Below are 25,396 nucleotides of genomic sequence, written 5' to 3' on the forward strand. Positions count from 1 at the left end.
ATGCTGCCTGGCTTGCTGAGTTCCTCCAGCATTTTGTGTGCATTGCTCGGATATTCCAGCATCTGCAGATTTTCTCTTCTTTGTGGTATAAATTTAGAAGTTGTGGCTTGCATCCCTAAAATCCTAAAAAGCAATGGCACTAACACCAATCCAAGGGGAATGCCACTACTCACCTTCCTTCAGTCAAACAAACTTTAACTATGACACTTTGTTTTCTGCTACTAAGCCAACTTCACATACTTCTACTGATATCCATTTTATATAATGTGCCCTAGCTTTTATAATACGGCTTTTATATGGCACCTTCTCAAAAGTCTTCTGGAAGTTTATTTATGCCGTATCAACTCAAACAAAAATTACATGCTGCTCCATCAAATGTTCTATCATACTGGCTGAACACTAGTTGTCCTGAACAAATTTATGTTGGCACCCCTTATTTAATCTACTTAGAATCAGAATTAGTTTTATTATCTCTTATAAATGTCATGAAATGTGTTGTTTTGTGGTAGCAGTACAGTGGAAGATGTAGAAAAATAACTAAGTTACAGTAAAGGATAAATAAAAAGGGCAAAAGAAAAAGTGAGATACTGTTCAAGTTCATAGACCATTCAGAAATCTGATGGCGGAGCGGAACACACAGTTCCTAAAAAGTTGAGTATGCATCTTCAGGCTCCTGTATCTCCTCCTTGATGGTAATAATGAGAAAATTACCCCCCAGGTAACTATTAATCCTATCCTGGATCAACATTTTTGACAGCTTTCCTACTACTGACTGGTCTCTGGTTGCAGAGCTTTTGTTTGCATCCTTTTTTTGAACAAGGGGACAACATTTGCTCCTGTTGCCGTTTGGCACAATCCCAATATCCAAGGAGCACTGAAAGCTTCATTTCATCAACTTCCTAGGATGCATTCCATCTGGTCCTGGTAACTTAATAACTTTAACTTCAGCCAATTTTCCTTATACCCCTATGTTAGCAATTTTTAATAGATACAGAGTCTCAACTATCTTCTCATTTATTATTACTTCAGATGTACCTCCTTTTCTGGTGAAGATAGACACAAATTACTCATTTATTTTTTCTCCATCCTTGCGCAAATTTACACTTTTGTTCTTAACAAGCTTAACTCATTCATTCATTACTCTTTCAGTACTTATAGGTCAATAGAACATTTCTGCATTAACATTTAATATCACTGTGATGGTTGTACATTCTAGTATCAAACGTTTGGTGACAATAAAGTATAAGTATAAAGTATGTCGGCAGCTAATTCTTTCTCATATGGTCCCTTTTCTTGTATTGTTTTATATTTCACTTTCCTTCTGTTTCTTTTGGAGCTAACCAGTTCTCACTGGTATTTACAACCTGACACTTGTCATATGCAACAGTTTGTCTTTGCGTGATCTTCATCTGCATTCTATCATTATCCCGGAAGCTGTGTATTTATTTGTTCTTCCTTTGGGAACATTCCTCATGGAAATGTATCGCAACTGTATCTGAGACATTTCTTCCTTGAAGGAATACTTTATGTTTGCCCATTGTTGTGTTTTGTAACTCCTGGAACTAATCAAAAGAAAAGCACAGGAGCTGGGATTTCTTTTCTACTTCATTTTTCTTTTAGTGAGCCACCCACATATGACGAGATGATGTAATGGCATAAGCCATTCGTGTAGTTCTTACACATAACCCATAATGAATTATGTAAGTAAACAAGGAGTACTTAATCAAACCATTAATTTACAATATTACTTAAATATTAAGTACCCTACACCCATCAACGTCTAGTTCTAATTTACCAGGACTAAGTCCCATGTCATCCTATTGAAACTGGCCTTCATCCAATCGTGTTTTTTTTTTATACACACTGTGGAGAGCAGTCCATTTCCTTTTCGAAAGCAAACTTAAATCTTATGATGTTATAATTGCTATCTCCTAAAAATTCCCTTATTGAAATTTGGTTTCCTTGAATTAACTCATTCCCCAGAAACCAATCAATTTTAAAAGATCTTTACTTTCTATGCCTTTAGCGTTGTTACTATCTCAGTTTATACATAGCTATTACATGGAGTCCTATAATTATCTTCCCAAATTTCTATAACTCCTTTGCATATCTGTTCCTCTAAATCTCTCCCACATTTTCATTTATTGTCAGCCTTTGCACCCATGTTGTTCATTTCATGCTTAGAAAACATTCCTTGTGTATACATCATTAAAATAATACACAACCAGTATTCCAAATAATTGGCTCTCCTCTCTCTTGTTCAAGTAACTTAATAAAAAATGTCATTTCATTCCTTTTGATGCAAATCAACTTCTAATTTATAGTAGTCACTTTTATATTTCTTTGGCTTTTTATTTGTAAAAAAGTTTCTATTTCGACACGCACGTATTCCACTTTATGTTTCATAAATAGCACAAAGGTCTCATACGAATTTTCAAACGTGAATGCACGATATTTATCATATTCAAACTAATCTGTTATTTATATCAAGAGGCATACACATAAAAATCCATATACTGTTCTTGAAATATAGGCATAAATAAATTGCCATTTATCCTTGCATATCTATTTTCCCTTTGGAACGATACACGTTGGTGACGCTGATGCCACACAATCGCTTTCAAACCATGGGCACTCACTTTTCTCAGTTTTAAATTTCCCGCGGCACATTCAAATTGAGCCGCAAATGCAAATGTTGCAGGAGCGAGTGGGGAGGGGGTCGTATGGGTAGTGCGAGTTGGGTGGGGGGGCGGTGAGAGAAGGAGCGATCTCCAGGGCAACCTCCCGTTCCCATAGGAAGCGCCGCGTGCTGGCAGAGCCAGCCGGCCCGCGGAGTGAGCGCGCTGGCGAGCGAGGAGGGCCGGCGGAAAGGTAGGTGTGTCGCAAAAAATTTATAAAAGTGTCGCAAAGAAGGCTGGGGGTGGTTGCACGCGTCCTGGAATTTGACAGCGCTTATCAATGAAACGAGAGAGCGAGCGGATCATGGCGGATGGCCCCAGGTGTAAGCGCAGAAAGCAGGCAAACCCGAGGAGGAAAAACGGTGAGCTTTGCAGCCGATGGGGGACGGGGGGTGGCGACTTCAGGCGAACCCCTAGAGCCGGCCGGCCCTCTCCCGGACTAGGAGTGGACGGCGAGAGGGACAGGAGAACAGAGGAGAAACAAAAGAAAAACTTAACTCGGGAGAAACTCGGCTGTTGCCGGGGGGGGGGGGGAGAGAAGGAGAGTGACCGATTTAATCGGGAACTCGTGAGAGAGATGAGGGAATCAGTTCCCTGCTTGGGGCTTTTCTTATTATTTGCTGAGTGGGGAAGAGGAAAGTGCCGTTAAAGTTGTGAGGGCGAGCGATTGTGTCGAAGTGGGTTGGTTACCTGCTCGGGCTCGGCCCGGCCCGGCGCCTAGCGGTTCACTGGCCCTGGACCGTTATACGACGCTGCAACCGCTCTCTCTCACTCCCTGTCTCTCAGCTCTTTATCTGCTCAGACAAGCCTCCTCCCTCCACCGAGCCCGGGGCGATCAATGTAAGGCAGCGCAGATAGAGCTATATATATATATAAACTCTAGCACTTTCGCTGCCTCTTCACACAAAGTGTTTCTGGCCAGCTGAATAAGACACATTATTATATACGTTTTCACAATTTTCCTCTTTGCTGAACTATATCGGAGGGGAAAAGAAACTTACTACCTGACGCAGTCGGAGTTAAAATTGTTTAAAGAGGAAGCAAGACTTTGTTTGCACAAGGCTTTTTTTGCTCTCTCCGTAGATCCGGTGTAAACATAAACAGTTTTCGAAGTTTTTTAAGTCTATCTCCCTGCATTTTGTAAAAGAAAGATTTAGTTTAATATGTGCCTTTTCGTCGTGTACCTGTTTGGTGCCTAAATGGGTGGTAACGGTTTGAGAGCATTACGGGGCCTCTGGCCGCTTTACTGACTCGGGGATCCTCGGCTAAACAGCTATATAAGGAGTACATTTACATTACAGCTTGAAAGGAGTTGCATTTTTTCTTCTTCGTTTGTTTATTTAAAGTTTATTGTGAGTATGTGTTTCTTAATGGTGACCGTATGGAATAGTGCCTTCTTCAGGGTATCGGTTATATTTCAGTTCGAGAGTTGCGATGATTTTTTATGTGTATGTTTAGTTTAGAAAGGTTGAGATTTCTTTTTCCATCAGGAAATACGAATCAACGGTGTGCTAAGCATTACCCCTCCCGCATTTTAATGACTATTGTATATTTTCCCTATGTAATTATCAATTTAAAAACATTAAGTTTTAAAACAGTATTTTGATCTTCTGTGATGTATACATTTGTTTTAAGAATTTAATCTATTTTGGATTAAAAATATTTTCCCATAATGGTTGATGCTAAGTTGATGGGCTTTTCCTGCTGACGAAATTGTGACATGTGCGCCTGCCGCTGCGAGCTAGCTGGAGAAGGGAGGGAGACCGATGTAAACATGTTTACCTGAAAAATGGGACTGCGACGATGTTTAAAAATGCCAAGAAAACCTGGAACCTGCAGATTTATTTATTGTTTTCAACTCTAAACGAAATAGAAATGTGATAGTGAAGCGGGATTTAAAAAAATAGAAAAAAAGTACTTCCGTTCAGCAGGAGAAACCGATTCCTGATTGTCGTGTCGAGTCGAGCTGACAGGCTGCAGCAAATGGCAACTTGTGCAGGTAGAAATGGTGTTAGTTTCAACCCCCTCTGTCTGCTTCAATCTCCAGGGAGAGATTTATTTACCATGGTTGCAGTAAGGTTATTTTCCTTTGTGTTTTGCACGGGCATAATCTGTTAAAGGTACTTTGCATTTTTTTTCAGTCCCAGCTTTTTTAGATTTAATTTTGGAACTGCACATAGAATCATAGAAATAAGAATCCTTTGAGATAGTTTTTTTTTTGTATTTTTAAAAATCTCGACATGCACGCCCTCGTATGCATTTCGTCTCGGTGTGTCGTTCGCTCTCTATATATGTGTTCCGGGGAGGGGTGTAGTGGTCGTTAATATCTGATTAGATTGACGCCTGGAAGCTCCTGCAGAGGAGCTAGTGGAGGAGGGGGAAGAATTAGCATGTTTGTGTTGGGTGGTGGTTATTGTGCAGGACGTGTGCACAGGTAACAAATGCGATGGGAAAATTGAAGATATTGTTTTTTTGAATACAGTATTTAGTGTTATTACATGTTTGCTGCCGTCCATGGGGAAAATAAAATATGCTAGCAGATTGCACATTGTGTTAAACGAGAGCTCTGTATCTCTAATCCTATTGGAGCAGTAATAAATCTTTAATTTTTTCCAAGTCTGTGTATGCTCTGTCTGCCCACTAGGGTAGCTTTTGTATATAAAAATGTCCAGGTTAAAGTGATTTAAAATGCCTATTTCTTGCAGGTTGGAGACATCAAATTTTGTTAATTGCTCATTTTATATACATTGATTTCTTTGATCTTCTGTTTAATTTTTAATACAGGATTTATCTAAATATCAGTTTATACTCCACAGCTTCACACCATTCAGTTTCATTTAGCTTCATCTCTTCTTATGTGTAGTTTTCTTTCTTTTGAAATGGAAATTGACCGTTTGGTCATGGATTTATCCATATAATCATATTGATGAAATATACAGTATATTGACTTGTAGAAGTAAACCTCTTCATTTCACAACAGGTGCTGAGAAAATTGGCAAAATAAAGTTCTTGTTTCTAAATCCTGTGGGGGGGGGAAGAAAAATATGGGTTCACACTGTAGTGAAGAAATGTGACAATGGTATAGGCACTTAACATTTGGGAACACAAGGACTGGACTATGCCATGTTGTTACAGATTGATAATTTAAAAGTGAATGTACGGCCGATGGGTCCTGGATCATCAAGCTTTTGTGTATTTGAAAGTCTTGTTTTGCTCTGCCCAAGTTAACTTCAGTCTAAATGTTGTAAGCATAAATAAGCCCCAGTTCTAAATTTTGTTTGTATTTTTGAGCTCGTAACCCTGAGGATTGAAATGCAGCATTCATTTCCAAAGCTTTATGTCAGCATGATTTAGTTAGATGCAAATTGGAAAGTACCACAGCATATAGGTGTGGATTGTTCCCAATGATCTTGTTTCATTATGGTCTACAGTGACTAGGTACTTAATTGGTATTTGATAGAGGTGGAAATATTTTCATAGATGGCTCAATATGTTGGCATACTTTTATATTTGGTTACTGAGCTAGTTAACCATATTCATGTTAATAATCAAAAGGGATGGATTTAACTGTTGAAGTCCAAAGGAGTTATTTTGCAATGGCAAGAGTTCTACATGTACATTTATAAACTCTGATACTTTTCCAAAGTAAGTCATTCAGGACTTTTTCCCAAACTCAGCAGGAAGCAAGCATCCAAATACTGTTATTTGAACTTTGACACAGAGACTCTGAATGTCTTGGTATGATTTCACTTTCACTGTATCCTTTGTTGATCTAAATGCTTGTTAGATCAGATGTGTGCTTAGACCTTTTTCACTAAATGTGCCTGGAGGAAGGAACAAAGCACTGGGTCATCCTGAGCATTATCCTTGTGTTTGTTTTCTGTTGTGCAGGGTGGGGGAAGGGTCCTTGACTACTGTGTATTCACTGTGTAGTTTGGTGTTTGGCTTTCAGAGTACTCTTGTTCTTTCACCCTACGCGTGTAAGATAACTGACCAACTGATCCAAATGTTATGTCCGCAGCTGCATTGTGTATAAATTAGGGTAGGGGAAAATTAATTTGGAAAATACAGTATCCACGTTTTGAAGATCAGACAAATATGACTGAATGTCTTTACACATTATATTTGTACTTTTTAACCTGCACATGTTACAAATGTTTACAATATTTGTCACCCTACAGTTTCATTTCTTTCGCATACTATATATTAAAATTGTTGATTATCTTGTAAATTAATAACTATTTCACTCATTCTATTTAATTGTTTTGGGAACTATGAAGTCCCTGAATTTTTAAGTTGGCACTTGTTCTTGTTATAATAGCCAGTCTTTTTTTGACTAAACCTTAAATTCACTCTGGCATGGTTTAAAGATTGGTTGGTGTGAATTTGTTGAGTTTCTTTTCCAGCCATTGTGTTACATGTAGAAAAGCCCAAGGAGAGAGGCATAGTACCTTTAGAGATTGTTCGCTCTACCTCGTACAGTTACTGCATTAACAGAAAGTGCCTATTCACTGATTTCTATGTGGTGAGGCATTCTTTTTATAAGAAGTTTGTGGGAAAATTTTTCAAATTAATGCACAATATTTGTTGAAAAATCAAAGTTTAATGTTGCAGTCATAGCTGCTGTATGAGGAACATATTTGCTACTTAAGTGTTTTATATCTTGCAAATGTAATATGTTACAGTTGATAATCCTCAAGATGGAACAATTTTGAATTTGGGTAGAATTGCAACATTATGTGTATTAAGAAGATCTTGAATTTCATGGCACTTCAATGGACTTGGAACTATGTCTTTGTTTCTGAGGTCATCTATGCAACATTTTCAAACTTTCAAACCAATACTAACTGCTTAGCCCTTGTTTAAGTCATGCAGTAATTTAAATTTGTGTCTTGAAATAATTGAATACTGTGTATAATATTATATGGGAAAGTGAGAATTGAGACAGAAAGTGACTTTTCAAATTAGGATTTTGGTATGTTAAGTTAATTAATACTGTGCGGGAATTTTTGGGATGTAATTGTAATTGGGGTCTTTTTTGTAGCTGCTATGTGCTTTATTCAGAATTGTTTGCGTACTTGTATTGCCTTCCATGTTAATGTAAATTGAATGGAATGAATTTGAGCGAGCTGAACTGTAATCTGGACCATTAAAGATGTAGATGTGTATCTTTGTTTACATGCTGATTGTTACTATCTAATCTGTATCAGATTTAGGCTGGGTCTGCATCCATCTAACACCATTGGGGGTTACTTATGGAGCTATTGAAGCCTTTGGTTCACTGCCTGCTTTGCTCTGACTGGGGCTATGGAGTCCAAGGTCATGACTGTTTATTTCCATTTTGGTGAGATGAAGAACTTTATCGCAGGGAATTCCATTTTGGCTCAGAATGTGCCAACAAAAATAACTTGCGTTCTTAATGATTAAAATGCAATTTGAAGTATTTCTGAATTAATTGGTGTTAGAAATGGTAGTGTATAAAAATAGTGATCTACCCTTGGATCTCTTGTCAACAGGTGCCTTTTCTGCAGAAGAAAAAAAGGACAGCAGCGTTAAGAATTTCATATAATAGCATAGGAGATCTAATAAAACTGAAATATGAGAATTGAGAAGAAAACACTCCATTGTTGGAGTCATACCTTACAAACTAATCAACACGACCCTGCAACATCATTCAGTATTTCTTCAGTGTAGCCTCCTCGGCCTACCACCTTCCTTTGCTTTGCCATTGACTTTCCTATCGCCAAGCTCAAAGTTAGTTATTGAAAAGAATACAACTGAGAGAGTTGGACAGGAACTAGATCAGTAGAGTGCTGATTCCAGTTTGCACAGTGCTTAGCTCCATTTTAGAATAACTAAGACAAGGCAATTTGCATGCATACAACTGGACCTGAACAATGTGCAGGTCTTATCTAGTAAGTAAATTATAATATTGACACTACATGAGTTCTAACTACTTTCCATTGGAAGTGCTGTTGTATTATTATATAAATTCCACTCCCCCTTAGTAAATGTAGTGGGGTTGCTATTGATTAGAACTGGGGGGGGGGAGGGAAGAGCAGTGTAAACATGACCACGCTCAGAGAAAATCGGAGACAGTCGACTATACCTCTTCCTATAGATGCTGCCTGGCCTGCTGCGTTCACCAGCAGTTTTTATGTGTGTTGCTTGAAATTCCAGCATCTGCAGGTTTCCTGGTGTTTGCGTTATTTTGTGGTGAGTAGCTTGTGTTTTGACGTTCCAAAGCATATCAACACCATACAGCTCAAATCATGATTTTGATGGAAGTTTTTTCTACTTGCTGTGAAGGGTGCATTTGCAAAAGCTTTCATTCAAGCATAGCACTTGATTGGAACCTTATCTGTTCACTAACAGCACAGTTAATGTGGAAGTTGGCCATTTTGCTCACCAGGTGTGCTTTATCTACTAGATGTACTGCCTGTGGCAACTTAACAAGGCTGTTTGTGTAGCACCTTCCAAACCTACTACACCCATCACATGGAAGGAAACTGTAATTAGAACGGAACACATCATGATGTGGCAATCTGACTTTGAAGCACATTGCATATCCCTTCATGGTTGCTTTTTGATAATCCTGGAATTCCTTGCCAAATATTGTAGATGGCAACGTGCCATTAAAATCGGCACCTTGAAGACATACAGAGTTGGACAGCCAATGAGAATTGCATTCTGAATGAATTTTCCTTTCAGAATGATCACTTGACAAGTCAGATGAACACAAAAATATACAAAGAAATGAATTTGAAGCAGGACACTCTGGCCTTAAACCTTGCTTTGCCATTTAATAATGTCTTAACCAATCTGATGGTAACTAACTGCATTACTATCTACCTCTGGTAATTTATTACCTCTTTGTTTATAAAATAATTTTCATCCTATGACTTTGTGAAAAATGATCAATGACTCTGCTTCCACTACACTTGGAGGAAGAGGGTTTTCAAAGTTCTCAGAAAACATTTTGTCTTGTCTTTGATGCAACTTATTATTCTCAGAGAGAAAATGTTCTTTCTGTCAAGACCCCCACAATATTACTTTATTCAAATTGTTGCTCACTCTTCCAAACTTAAGCAGATTCAAGCCTAGCTTGTCCAACCATTCTAAATTAGGTGATCTGCACATTATGGGTATTAGTCTAGTAAACCACCTCTGAACTGCTTCTAACATATTTGTATCTATCATCACAGTTGCACACAGTACTCCAGAAGTCCTGATATGATGTGATAGCTAAGCAATGATATTTTTAACTGTAGATAGAAATTCTAGAAAAGTACACTACCTTCTGATAAGGTGCATTGAAAATATGGACTTCTTCCATGTCCTGGGAGCCATCTTGTGGGGCAGGCCAATATCAGTGATGAAGTTCACCAGCAGCCTTAAATGTACCAGCATGACCTTTAGTTGATCAAAGAATGAAATTGAACAGCAAAGTCTACAGAAAGTGGTTGACACAGCCCAGGCCATTATAGGCAAAACCCTCCCCACCATTGAGCACATTTACTGAAGTGTTGCTGCAGAAAAGCAGCATCCACCATCTAGGTACGACTCCTACCATCCAGGCCATGTTCTCTTCTTGCTACCACCATCGTCGAGCAGCAAGTACTGGAGCATTAGCTCCCATATCACCAGGTTCAGGTAGAGTCATTATCCAATGACCATCAGGCTCCTGAACCAGTGTGGATAACTTATTCACTACTGCTGTGACTGATTTCACAACTTGCATTCTCACTTTCAAAGACTCTGTAGCTCTTGTTCTTAGTATTTTTTTTATTTGGACATGTTGTCTTCTTTTGCACATTGGCTGTTTGTCAGTCTTTGCTTTTTAGATTGTATGTAGTCCTCTTTTATTGTCATTTAGTAATGCATGCATTAAGAAATGATACATTATTTCCTCCGGTGCGATATCACAAAACACAGGACAGACCAAGACTGGAAAAATCTGACAAAACCACAATTATAACATATAGTTACAACAGTGCACAATACCATAACTTGATGAAGTCCATGAGCACAGTAAAGTTCAAAGTTTCTCAAATGTCTCACATCTCACGCAGATGGGAGAAGGAAGAAAAACTCTCCCTGCCATGCTGACCACAATCCGACTCTGAGTCATCCGAAAACTTCAAGCTCTGATCAGCTGTCTGACACCGAGTACTGAGCGCCATCTCTGTCCGAACGATTTGACCTCCTTCTCGGTCGCCAAAAGCAGGCAAGGCCGGGGATTTTGAGGCCTACCCTCTGAAAGATTCCTGACCACACAGTAACGACAGCAGCGAACGGGTGTTTCAGAAATTTCTCCAGGTGTTCCTCTGTGCTTTCATGTACATTCTCCATCAAATCAGAATTGTCCATGGCCCCTATTTAACAGATACGGTATCATTTTTCACCAGAGGGCTGCGCTTATGTATGGTTTTCATAAATAATATTGTATTTTTTATTTTCCTGGAAATGCCTGTTCAAGTGGACAATTTCACATTTTCCTTCTTTATGCTTTTACCAGATCTTCAGCCATGTACTAAGCCTATCTGTATTCCTTGTTTGAACATTTACTTAAAGCAAAATGTTAACTGTTCTTCCATCCACTGATATGCTTCATTTGTTGAGTGTTTCCAGCATTTTTCTGTTTTTATTTCAGATTTCTAGCATCTGCAGTTTTTCATTTTGAGTTTGTATCCCCTCGTGTCTTCTGTATGTCCTCTTCACAATATCCCAGCCTGTCTTTGTCATTTATTTTTCTGTTTTAAACTTCCTTTGTTTTGTAAAGCAACTTGATTACTAAAATATTTGTGAATTTTGACATTAGTGAGGGAGACATTGCACCACAGCTCACGCACATCAAACTTTTCCAATTATATTTGCCTGGCTCAGGAATGTCCTACTGACTTGGAATATGCAAGGCAAAATAATTCAAATAAAAGGTTTGTCACTTCAATTTGGTTTGATTATTTTTGAAGTTATTCATTAAAACTTAAAATTGAATTTGCTACATGTTTCACCATAAGCACAGTATGTCTGTCTACTTTCGCTACAGCAGTTCTGAGATTTTTTTCTCTTTCTTTCCTGGATCTTAGCAAACTGTTGTTTATTTTCATATTGGTTATATGAAGAATCAGCTAGCAAGAATTTAAAATAAAATAATATTAATTAATTGGATGTAAGATCATGCTTCTTTCTTTCATACTGCCTTGCTTTTTTTCCTCTTTTATTGTTATTCTTTGGACTTCTCATCCACCTAGTTTTGCTCAACCACCCCCCACCCTACTCCCCCCAATGACCACAACTCATCTGTTACTAGATTCTTTCCCCTCTTCCCCCTCTCTTATTTGGTTCCACATATCTTCTTCCTAAGATTTCAGAATCTATGTTTTGTCTCCACTTACTATCTTCCAACAGTACTTCTGTTCTCCATCTGTCCATTGCCTCTCCTTACCTGATTTCATCTGTCATCTGATAGCACCTGCCTCACGTTTTATACTGACCATCTGCTACACATTTACCTTGCCCTGACTTGCATTCAGTCCTGATGCATGGGCTTGTCTCAAAATATCAAAGATTCCTCTCCACAGATGCTGTCTGGCCCACTATGTCCTTGCATATTTACTTCAGAATGTCTTCAATCTCTTGGTCTCCTATCTAAAAATGTGCTGCTTTATTATTTAGGGAGAAGCTGTATAATTCTGTTTGTAGATTTCAAACCATGTGTCAAAAGGATTTGATTAGTCTATGATACTTGGCTGAGTGGTACCATAACAAAAACCTCTCACTCAACGTTAGCAAGACCAACAAGATGATAATCAACTTCAAGAGGAGGAAACCAGAGGTCCATGAGGGAATCAGAGATGGAAAGGATCAGCAATCCTCTGTGTTATAATTTCAGAGGATCTATCCTGGATCTAGCATGAAAATGCTGTTACAAAAAAAAATGGCAACTTTCTTAGGAACGCAAACACGAGGAAATCTGCAGATGCTGGAATTTCAAGCAACACACATAAAAGTTGCTGGTGAACGCAGCAGGCCAGGCAGCATCTCCAGGAAGAGGTACAGTCGATGTCTCGGCCTGAAACGTCAACTGTACCTCTTCCTGGAGATGCTGCCTGGCCTGCTGCATTTACCAGCAGCTTTTATGTGTGTAACTTTCTTAGCAGTTGACAAAGATTCAGCATCTCATCTAAAACTTTGAAAAACTATAATAGATGTGTGGTAGAGAATATATTGATTGCTGGCATCACAACCTGGTATGGAAACACTAATGCCCTTGTATGGAAAAGCCTACAAAAAGTAGTGGATACAGTCCAGTCCATCACGGGTAAAGCTCTCCCCACCATTCAGCACATCTGCATGGAGTGGTGTTGCAGGAAAGCAGCATCCGTCATTCAAGAACCCCCACCATCCAGGTCATTCTCTCTTCTCGCTGCTGCCATCAGGAAGAAGGTACAGGAGCATCAGGATATGTACCACTAGGTTCAGGAACAGTTATTACCCCTCAACCATCACACTCTTGAACCAGAGGGAATAATTTCACTCAACTTCACTTGCTCTATCACTGAACTATTCCTGTAGTCAATGGACTCATTTTCAACGACAGTTGTTTCATGTTCTTTGTATTTATTGTTTATTATTATTTCTTTTCCTCTCTCTGTATGTGAACAGTTTTTTTGCATATTGGATGTTGTCTGTCTTGTTGGGTGCAATCTTTTATTGAAGCTATTGTGTTTCTTGTACGTACTGCGATTACCCACAAGAAACTGAATCTCAGCTATGTGTATAGTGACATGTCTGTACTTTGGTAATAAATTTACTTTGAACTTGGGGTTAATTTTAGATCATACCTGTAGTCAGCAAGAATTTGTCAACAAACAGTGCGCTGAAGGAAGTCGGCAGGTCGAGCAGCATTTGTGTCGGTGGTGGGGGAGGGCAGAAGGAGTTTTCAACATTTCTGGTGGAAACCTTGCTCCAGAACTTAATGAAATTATTTTTTTATCTGTAGGAATGGGCTTATGAAATATTTTTCAGAATTTAAGTAGCCACTTAATTTGGCAAAAATTAACATTAAAATATACTTTCCTATTTGCTGAAAGAATAAGATGAGCAATATCTAGTTTACTGAAACTTTATCTGTATTATCAGTAAATACTTTGATAACTTGGTAGAAATGTTTTTTCAGACAGATTTTTAGCAATGTGCCCTTGATGTCGGGCTTTTAAAATATTGTTAATATTTTGAGATTTTGAAAGAACTGTTTATTCTAAACATTTCTGCAGACTAATGATTTATATTGGACAATTTGAATATCATTGTTAAGCTAATGCAATAGCACCTTACAACATGAAAATGGTGCCAGAGACTCAAAGATGTAGGTAGATAGACAGATACATAGATACTTTATTGATCCCAAAGGAAATTACAACATCACAGTTGCATTACAAGTACACAGATACACAAATATACAAATATTAGAAGAAAGGTAAGAAAGAATAAAAAAAAGTTACCTCTAACAAGAAGGGCTCATTACTTCCCCGGCTATAGGTTGACTCATTATAGAGCCTAATGGCCAAGGATAAGAATGCTAATTATTTCTCTACCTGTTGTTGTTATTTCTCTGCTTCCATGACTTCAGTGATGTAAAAATGGATTTATATGCTAATATTTTGTAGGATAGTTTGCTTGTAGTACTGCCCCAAGGAAATTTGTTCACTTCTGAAGTTGACTGCTTTTCCCTTCATGGAGATTTTCTGTACCCTAAACTTCTTGGATAATTCAACAATTTGCTCCAAATGACAATTGCCATTGTTTAATTAGATTTTCATATTGCAACCGTTTTAAATAACTGGTACAGTTTTGTATGGTCACATTGCAAACACAATATTCATAAAGTACTTTTAAACATCGATAGTTTTATTGCTGAGTTTGGAAATCCAGTTTGTTTGGATAGGAGAATGCAAAATGAGATGTCTTCCTCTTTAATGTTGGCAAACTTTCAGGTGAGACTTTTCAAGATATAGCTTGTGATTAGGAATGGCAGCAATGTTGTCATTTATTTTGAGAGGAATTGATTGGAAGTATAGTAAGGTTCTGATTTCTTGGATTAGTTTTTAGTTCTTCCTTTTTGAACAGCATGGATCATTTAACCTATTGAAAGTATGTGGTTTACTTCAAGAGAAAGGTCATAGTGGTGAAAGTGCAAGTAATTTTTGTGTGTGTTGCTTGGAAAATAAGGCTTTCTGATGTTAAAGGACCCACAGTGCCATGGATTAGGTGAGGCATAGATGGTACTGAGGCTACACAATTTATATAAGGCAATGGTAGGCCACTTCTGGTGTACTGTCTCTTGTTTACGTATGGATGCTAATGCATTGGCATCAGTTGAAAAGAGGTTTGTTAATGTGATAACAAGAATGGGCACAAACACAAGATCCTGCAGATGCTGGAAATTCATAGTAACACATACAAAATGCTGGAGGAACTGAGCAGCTCAGGCAGCATCAATGGAAAGGAATAAACTGCTGATGTTTTGGGCTGAGACCCTTCATCGAAACTGGAATGGTCAAAAGTCCAATGGAGGAAGAAGTTGGGTAGGGCAGGGTTGTAATAACTGGAATTTAGAAGAGTGGGAGGGTGCTTCTTTGAAACATAAAATCTGGACAGGGTGGTTAAGATGTTTTCTCCTGTGGGAGAATTTAGAACCATCATTATGTAAAAGTAAGATATCATCCCTTTAAGACGGAGATCAGGCGAACTTTCTTCTCAGTTAAGAATATTAGGAAGTTGTTCCTCAAAGGGTAGTAGAAAGGTGATATGTGAAGGATAAGAAGGGATAAGAAGCTGACATAGGTTGATGGAAAGACGGGTTACACTGGATGCACGTGCAAACTTCTGGATTGAGTGGCTGTTATCCCCTCAAACGTATGTCATGTGTATCTGGTATAGAAGTTCCCTACTTTTATCCAGGAATCTAAATTAACTAAGAGTTGTTTCTTTCCATGTGCTAAAGATTTGGTTTCCACATTATATGTCAATCTGGAAAATTTGAGTAAGCCAAACAAAAGTAATAATAGCCTCTTAAATACAGATCTTGCCATTTTAAAACTTCGTTTTTTTTTGGAAGGTGGTGTAAGATTTACATTTGTATTTGTAACTTTTGAATTAAGCACATTAAACTTGAATAGATGAGCATGATTGTATACTGTGACGAATACAAATGGCATTTTCTGAAAGATTTATTTTACTCTTCTGGATGATATCATGGCATAATTAGATATCTGTAATGATCACTTTAGTTATTGAAACAGAGAAGACATGGAGTTTTTTCCTCCCCAAGTGCACTGAATTACGCTCACTGTTCATCAACAATGTATCTGAACTTCAGCCCTGGAGCACCCCCTATTGAACAATGTGACATTGTTACTATTTCCCACCTGAAATGTTCTTGTAACTTCTGGGGTGAGCAGAAGTCTTAAGTCCTCCAGGTAGAGATGGCCTGAATATATTTTTATAAGGACCTTTTACAACAAAGGAGAAAGTGAAGGGCCCTTCATCTGAAAGTATTTAATCTCTGATTATCAGTGTGTTTAGCTATTGGGCCTTCAGTGCTCTTGAGGGTGAAAAATTAGCCCAGAGATATAAATTCTAAATGCTCCTTTAGTTGTCTTGATTTATCAAATGATCTCGTTGTCTTCAATTGAATTTATAATTAATCAGATAACATTTGAGAGAGAATATTGCTGTAAGTGATGTGGTAGGACATTTGATTATTTTATGACAGAATCAGCACCTGTCCTTGAAAATAAAATGAGGGTCTGATCCAAACTTCATCAATTATGTCTTCCATACATGTTTATTGTAGACTGCTGTAACCTTGAGGATTTTGGGAGATGCAGAAATGTTGACATCATTATTATTTTGCTGGTCTGCATGGTATGGAGCTGTAGTAAACATGGGAGGAGTCTACCCTGCTTTTATTGTGAAACCATTAACTATTTGGCAGATTATTAACATATTAATAGCCACCTTGTTTCTCTGCCCACTTCTCACAAAGATCAGGTGAATTTCCTCTTGAAAATATGAGTTGTTATGGTTTTCTTTATGACAAGAATAATTATCCAAATTTATTAATGGTATCGATCTTTCAGGCTTTCTTCCTTACAGAAGCTTATCAAAATTCTTCATTCAATTTAGTGGTGTTCATGTGCTGTACATTTTGCTTTTGGAATAATGTGATTTATAAATGTTAAAAGGTTGAATTCAGCAGACACAAAGTTCTCTCTGTAAATGAGGGGAGATTTTGTGAGAGGAAGAGGAAGTTACTTTGTATGTGGACATCTTGTTTATACAAGCAAGAGGGCACAGTGGACTTATGAAATGAAAATACTGGCATTATGTACTCAGCGTGTTTACACAAGATGAATCAAACCAAGCCGCTTTCATTCTGTCTAACAGTTAGAATTGAGTCTATTTGAATTGATGTTGTTAGTCCAGAAGCAATAATTTATTTTTCTAATGTTATAGAAATAATTTATTTCCTGATGTAATGATTTAAGTATCAGTTAGTTGATTTTGCTGCATAGTATTTCACATTGATAGTTTTTTCATAAGATCTCTAATGTCTTGTGGCGTTGCTTATATGAATGTTAGTGAAGTATCCAGAATAGTTTATCAATGATCTTTGTTAGTACGGATTTCCTCTTACTATACTGAGGATCAACAGAACAGGTACAGGTAATCAGAGCTGCAACTTGTCTCTGACCATGGTTCCTGCTGTAAGTATTATGCTGGATTAGGGACTGAAACTGTCAACCCTATGATCCAGAGGAACAAATACTGTCAGCAAAGTGGAGGTCACCATGGTTAAGATAATAGCCTTTTTAGGATGTGTATTTGAAATTCCATCTCAAAATGCCCTAGCATATTAATATGTTTCACTTTGATCTTCCTGTCTTTCGTCCTTCTCCATGTTAAGCATTGATGCAAAGTACTCATTTACGACTTTATTCTCATACTGTGTTTCCGAGCACACATTTCCACCTTTATCCTTGAGGGTTCTACCTGCTCCCTTGTTGTCCTCTTGCTCTTTATGTATGTATGTATGTATGTATAACATGCACTGAGATTCTTTTTAATCCTACTTGCCAAGTACATTTCATGGCCCCTCCTGGCTTTCTTACTTCCCTTCTTGGGTTTTTAAAAATTATTTTACTTTTCTAAACGTTACAAACGCTTCCTTTTTCTTATTGACTAAATTCACCACCTCCCTTGACATTGAAGGTTCCCTTACATTGCCGTATTTGTCTTTTTTAAAACTAAAATGTACGTGTCCTGCGTTCTGTGCAGTTTGTTTTTAAACACCCCCCACCTGTCAGATGTGGGCTTCCCCAAAATCAGCTGTTCCCAGTTAATTGTTTCTACACTTGGTCCACCAGAAAATGTGGGATCTCCCAGTGACCACCCTTTTTAATTCCACTTCCCATTCCGACATTCCAGTCAATGGCCTCCTCTGTTGCCAGGGTAAGGCCACACTCAGGTTGGAGGAGCAACACCTTGTATTCTGTCTGGGTGGCCTCCAATCTGATGGCATGAACATTGATTTCTCAAACTTACGGCAATGCTTCCTGCCTCCCCTTCACCATTCCCAATTCCCATTTCCCTCTCACCTTACCTGCTCATCACCTCCTTCTGATGCTCCTCCCCCCTTTTCTTTCTTCTGTGGCTTTCTGTCCTCTCCTGTCAGATTTCCCCTTCTCCAGCCCTGTATCTCTTTCACCTATCATCTTCCTAGCTCTTTACTTCATCCCTCCCTCTTCCCCACTTAACTTATCACTTTGTGTTTCTTCTTCCGCTCCCCTCACCTTCTTACTCTGACTTCTCATCTTTTTTTTTCTCCAATCCTGATGAAGGGTCTCAGCCCAAAATGTCGATTATACTGTTCCATAGATGCTGCCTGGCCTGCTGAGTTCCTCCAGCATTTTGTGTGTATGTTGCTTGGATTTCCAGCATCTGCAGATTTTCTGTTGCTTGTGATTGAACTAGTTCTTGTCTAATACTCTCATAATTTGCTCTGCTCCAGTTTAATACCCTATTGCAAGCTCTATACTTGTCCTTTTCTATAACTATCTTTAAACTTCTGATCACTGTTCTCCAGTTGTAAGGTCACTCACCTGGCCAGGCTTGTTACCCAACAGGAGTCTATTATGGCCCCTCCTCTTGTTGAACTACCTACATACTGATTTAGAAAACCCTCCAGGATGCACCTCACAGATTGTTAACCTCCTTGCATTAAGGAAGTTCTGGTCTAGAGAAGTTGAAGTTGCTTCCTACAATGAGCCCTACAAGTGGCTACCCCATCCCTTTATCCCTGTCTTCTCTAAAACATCAGAGTTCTGGAATATCAAACAAATGTCCATTCCTGTTCCTTTCGCAACCAAGTATCTGTTTTGGCCACAACATCAGAGTTCCATGTATTGATCCATTCTTAAGTTTATCACTCATACCCATGATACTCCTGGCATTAAAATATTGTGTCTAATACCTTGTTCCTGCCTGTTCTTACTGGTCATGATATCTACCTTCCTCTTAATCCTAGCATTTTCTGACTAGATGCTGTGGTTCCCATTGCCCTGCTAAACTAGTTTAAACCTTCCTGAATAGCACTGGCAAACCTCCCAGCCTGGATATTGGTTTTCCCCCAGTTAAGGTGCAACCCATCCCTTTTGTACATGTCGTCCCAGCCGCAGCAAAAGTTTCAGAAACTAAAAACCATGCCACCTGAACCAGCTGCTCAGCAACTCATTCATCTGTTCTGTCTTTCTGTTCCTGCCATGACTAGCATGTAGCATCAAGAGTAATTCAGAATAGCATCCTTGAGGTCCTGCTTTTTATACTCTTTCCCAACTGCCAGTACTCACTACATAGGAACTCTTTTCCCCCTTAGCTGTGGTAAGGAATGGGGATTTACAGTGAAATGTTGATATAATCATCAAAAATCTAATTTATTGTGTGCGAAAAACAAAACACTCGTGGATTTGTATCGTTCTTGGATTAAGGTACACAGTTGAAGAGGCACGTTAAAATTTATTGTCTGTTATTGTACTATTAAACCAAAGCACTAGCATTATTCAGCTAGTCAGATTGTAAACTTTGTAATGACACTATGGATGTGTGTGTCCTCACAACATCATTCTCAGTCTTCCCCAGCCAGAAGATCCGCAGTCTGCTGCGGGCTGGATCAGCCGTAGTCAGGACTGGCGACTCAGGAAAATACAAGGGTCCTGTTATGATTCCGAGAAAGCCATCTCACGTGAAGTGGTAATTCTAGATCAAATTTGAATCACAAAAGGATGCTCGGTGCATGTGGCCGTGCTTAAATGCTATCACCTCCTACAAAGCAACAACGTATGCAGCAACAAGGTTTCACTCCCAGATAAGCTCAATGCCTTTTATTCTTGTTTTGACCGGCAAGATATGGAAACACCATCGTGAACACCCACAGCCCTCAGTGATCCTGTGATTTCACTCTGAGGCCAAAGTGAGAGCAGCCTGCACGTGTATGAAAGCACGGAAAGCATCTGGCCCAGATAGTGTACCTGGCCAAATATTGAAGACCTGTCCTAATCAACTGGCTGGATTGCTTACTGACATCTTCAGCTTCTCTGTTTGGCAGATTGAAATACATATCTACTTCATGCAGGCTCCAATTATGCCAGTGCCCAAGAATGTGGTAGCCTGCCTCAATGACCATTATCTGGTAGCACTTGCGTCCACTGTGATGAAGTTCTTTGAGAAGTTGGTCATGTGGCATATCAACTCCTGCCTGAGGAGTGACTTGGATCTGCTGCAATCTGCCTACATCACAAAAGGTAAACAGCAGATACCATTTCGCTGTCTCTTCATTCAGCTCTGGAACATCTGGATAGTGAAGATGCATATATCAGGATGCTCTTCATTGTTTACGGCTTAGCATTCAAAACTATCATGCCCTCAAAACTAACAAATAAACTCCAATCGCTAAGCCTTGATACCCCACTTATGCAACTGGATCTTCTATTTCCTCACTTGTAGATCCAAGTTAGTATGGATTGGCAACAACATCTCCTCCACAATCACCATCGGCACAAGTGAGCCACAAGGCTGTGTGCTTAGCCCCTTGCTCTTCTTGCTTTATTTTTATGACTGCGAGGCCCAGCACAGCTCCAATGCTGTTTTTAAGTTTGCTGTCAACACTACTAACGTTGGCAGAATCAAAATGGTGAGGAATCAGCTTATAGGTGGGAGATTGAAAATCTGGCTCAATGGTGCCACAACAACAACCTCTCACTCAATGTCAACAAAACCAAAGCACTGATTACTGACTACAGAAGGAGGAAGCTGGAGGTTATGAGCCGGTCCTTATTAAAGGATTGGAGGTGGAGAGGGTTGATCACTTTAAATTTCTTGGCATTATCATACCAGAGGATCCCTGCTGGGGCCAGCATTTAAGTGTCATTAAATAGCGGACACGACTGTGCTGCTACGTTCTTAGTTTGCGCAGGATGTGGCATGTCAACTAAAACTTTGACAACTTCTGTTGATGCACAGTGGAGAGTATCCTGACTGGTTGCATCACCGCTTACTCTCAAGCACTCTGCAACTCGTGTCCGCAGTTTTATCCATTTATTGTATTGTTTTTGCACGGATGCTTCCTTTTGCCAGTTGTTTGTCAGTTTATACAGTTTTTCATTGATTGTATTTCTTTGTTCTACTGTGAACTTTGTTTTAACAAAAAAAAAAGAATCTTGGGGTAGATGGTGGCATATAGTTGCTTTGGTAATTAATTGTGAACTTTGAGATTGCATCCTTCAAGTAAGAGTAAATTGTTAGATTGACTGCCTTTTCAGAAAGACATGCAGAAAATGTGGATGAAAAGAAATTGGAGAGTTAAATTTGGGAGAGTGAAAGGCATAGCGATAAATGTTAGAGCACTTGATGGTACGGAGTAAAAGAGCTCATATGGAACACAGCACAGGAACAAATCCATCAGCCCGTAGTGTCTGTGCTGACCACAATGTCATCTAAGCTAATCCCATCTGCCTTCTATTCCCTGCTTATTCATGTATCTGTCTAAAGGCATCTGCTCTTGCTACTCCTTTGTCAGCACATTACAGGCACCTACCACTCTCTGCAAAATAGTTTGCCTTGCAAACTTCCTTTAAACTTTTCCCTCTTAGTTTAAAGCTTATGCCTTCTAATATTTGACATTTCCACCCTTGTGGGGAGGGGAATAAAGAACCTTTCTACCCTATGTATACATTTTGTTATTTTATATACTTGTATGATGCCCCCCCCCATGGCTTCTAGTACTCTAGAAAAGCATTCTAAGCTTGTCTGACATCTCCTTATAGTTAATACCACAGTGCCCTTACTTCACAAGACCAGCTGCATGTTACTGTATTGCTATTATGTTCTAATTAAAAAAATTTACCTGGTATAAAGCTAAAATTGGAACCTGAATTTTCTCAAATATGCTATAATTTAAATAGATTTAATCTTTTGATTTCCTTGGTAAAAATTGCCTCTATAAATGTCTTGCTGGTCTCAACTGTGTACAGTACAATAATTATTATAATCATTATAATTATGCATGATTTTAAAATGCAGGTCATGGCGCCCTTAACAGAACTCTGAAACTTTGAGTATACATGTTAACTTCTGTAAGGAAGGGTGGGGAGGAAATGTGGTAGTGCCTGACAAGAGGTCATACTGAGAATGTGTAAGTAAGGGTGTGTGGATTCCTGATCAAGGCTACATATACTTTGAACTTTTCCCACATCCCTTCCCAAAAACTAGAACATTGATTTGTGAGGCAGTCTTACACTAGGTACAGTCCAGGGCGGTCACTTCATCAATGTGCTTTCTCTTCAGTGTGTGGCAAGTTCAGTGATTAGCTGCAAAACAGAACAGAGTCGTTACTGAAATTTTTTAATTTTCTTCAGACTGTTAACACTAAAGTGCAATTATTTTTTGTTAACAACAAAGTTATTACAGTAGCTATCATTCATGTAGATCAATACAAGGGACTTTTACAATGGAAACAGGTGCTCACTAATAGCTAAGTATAGTGATTTGAGGAGGAAGTTTGAAGGTTTGATTTGAATACTGCGTCATTGTACAGCTTTTTGGAAAAAAAAGCAAGTGAGCAATTGGTTTGGCTTGGTAAAATAACAGAATTAAAATTTTGCTCTCTCACATTTACTTGTTTTAGTGTGGAACTGTTGAACACTTGAAGAAAGAGCATACTGATCCTTGACAGAACTTGGTTCCATTTCAGCTTCAAGTTGCTAAAGTGAGAATAGAATGCTAATTCACATTAGTTATTTAGCTAGAATTGGCTTGTTTAATTTCATGTGAATAGTTTTAATGTTGTTAAAAGATTTACCTGCTTTATGCTGGTGTTCCAGAATACAACTGTCAAGGAATTGAATGAACCTTAAAAGTCATTTAAAGATGTGATTTTAAAGGAAAGAGAATTGATTTGGCAGCAGGTATGTTGTATTTGGGATTTTATAATCACATTGCTGAAGAAGGAGACATTGATGTTGAGGTTCATTTGTCAAAAATAGAAACATTAGAGCAGTTGATAATTCCAAGCAAGAGTTTAATCAAAAAAAGACAATTATTCAAGCAGAATTTTAAAAACACAACGTGGATAAAATGAATACACAATCGCCTGCATTTTGCTGCATATTCTAGCATAGTTATTGGAGCAAACAAAAATAACAACTGCTAGCATAAATCAACAGATTGAACAGTATCTGTTTTGTTTTTGGTAGGTGATGGTATTGGTATCTTATTGCTGGTGAGCTCGCTGTGCTACATAGAGGGGAGACTGCTTATTTTTTTTTTAAATTGCTGGTGAGATAGCTCTGCTATGGAGAGGGAGAATGTTGCCCAGGTTTTCTATGTTTTGGATGTGGAGTTGTGGACTATGTGGACTTTCTTTTCAGTCATATGGATTTTTTTGTATTCTGCATTTTTTGCCCAATCTTTCTTGTTTTTGTTTGTGTGTGGGCGGCTTGCCTGTTCAGTTTTTGGTTTTTTTTGTGTGGGGAGGAGGGATTTGGGGGTGATGATTGTGCTGCCATTCTTTTCTTTCTTGGTTTAGTGGCTGTCTGGAAAAGAAAAATTTCAGAGTTGTATACTTTATTAATACGTGAATCTTTGAAGATCTTGCATCAACCTGAAACATTGGTAATTTGTTTTCTCCCATAGATGCTACTCAACCTGCTGAGTTCCTTAAATTTTTGATTTTTGCACCATGTGGATAAGTTGGATAGATAAATTTTCCTTCCTATGTTGGACTATTAAATACTTAATAGTAGTTGTAGCTTGGGAAATGTCATGACCTGAGAAAACAGTAGATGCCTTAAAAACAAGTTGTGAAAGCTTGTGTTTGCTTTGAATTGTTATCCATGTCAGCATTTGCCTGAGATGAATGTTGAAGAGCTACAGAAATCGTGAGTAAATCTTGGGTGGCCCTCTATACTCAGACTACTGTGATATGCTCTCAGGTGCTGAAATGCAAGGGTCCTGCCCTGAAACACCTTTGGCTTTTGGTCAGCAAGGTCCAATGAAGCACAATGTCTTCACATTTGTGTGTCACACTGTAGGAAAGATATAACTAATTGTCATGCTATAGAAAGTTTGTGATGGTGCTGTAGAGAGTGCAGAGGACATTCACCAGGAAGTTACCTAGAGCAAAGGAGGCCGAGAGATGACCTCATAAGAGTATGTAAGGCAGTGAGAGACATAAATAAGGTAGATTGTCAAAATCATTGTACCACAGTTGGAGTAGCCAGACATGAGGGCATCATTTTAAGATGAGAGGAAGGAAATAGAAAGTGAGCTATCTGGTTGATATCTGGAACATGTTGCCAGAGGAGGTAGTGGTTACTGCAGATACAGTTACTGCATTTAAAAGGCATTTAGTCAGATGCTTAAATAGGTAAGACATAGGATACAGTCCTAATGTGAGCTAATGGCATTAGCATGGATAGACAGAAAGATCAGCAAGGAACATGCTGGGCTAAAAAGCCCATTTCTGTGCTGTGCCACTATTATATATGTTTTGATTTATCTATAGAGATGCAAATGACCTGAAAGCTGCATTATTATTATGGGTTTCATTTGTCTTAGTTGTATTGAATGGCAATACAGTGTGTGCACCCGGTCTAACTTGTTGGAATATCAGAAAGAAATTAGCACTCTGCTGGACCTTCAGAAATTCATAACTTTGTATTTGTGATGGAAGCCCACAGAAGCAAATCAAATGGTCAATCTGTGCTTTTTTTTAAACAAAAATTGGCCACTACTGATGTAAACAAGCTACATTCTTAGTCATTTTTATTTTGATTAATTCTTATTTGGTTCATCACATTCTTGATAAGTTTTTCTTCATAATTTTTATGCGGAGATGGGGGGATTTGGGGATTGATGATTGTGCTGCCTTTTTTTCTTGGTTTCATGGCTACCTGGAGAAGAAGAATTTCAGAGTTGTATACTTTGATAATAAAGGAACCTTTGAAACTTTGAATCTTTCCTGATCAAATTCATCTTGGTCACAGCAACATGTCTCCTAGTATTGTATGTGCAGCAGTTAAAGGACAAATTGTAACAGCTTCTTAAGAATGTTTACCTTTACTTAACATAGTAGGTTAAAGTATTGTTGGGTAAGG

General features: G+C 38.5%; 1 protein-coding gene across 4 annotated transcripts in view; it reads left to right on the top strand.

The window, feature by feature from the left end:
* Positions 1-2,817: 2,817 nt before the first annotated feature.
* The window catches only part of zeb1b (zinc finger E-box binding homeobox 1b), a 150,237-nt gene continuing 127,658 nt past the window's right edge, over positions 2,818-25,396 (top strand). For 2 of the 4 annotated variants that reach the window (XM_072253959.1, XM_072253962.1), the window contains exon 1: positions 2,921-3,040. In XM_072253959.1, the coding sequence (XP_072110060.1) occupies positions 2,959-3,040 (82 nt within the window). In that variant the 5' untranslated portion in view covers positions 2,921-2,958. Of the gene's footprint in view, positions 2,872-2,920; positions 3,041-4,430; positions 4,678-25,396 lie in introns of those variants that run through there. The other 2 variants (XM_072253963.1, XM_072253960.1) reach the window with 2 other exon arrangements.

The sequence above is a fragment of the Mobula birostris genome, chromosome 3 (genome assembly GCF_030028105.1).
Source record: "Mobula birostris isolate sMobBir1 chromosome 3, sMobBir1.hap1, whole genome shotgun sequence".
NCBI lineage: Eukaryota > Metazoa > Chordata > Chondrichthyes > Myliobatiformes > Myliobatidae > Mobula > Mobula birostris.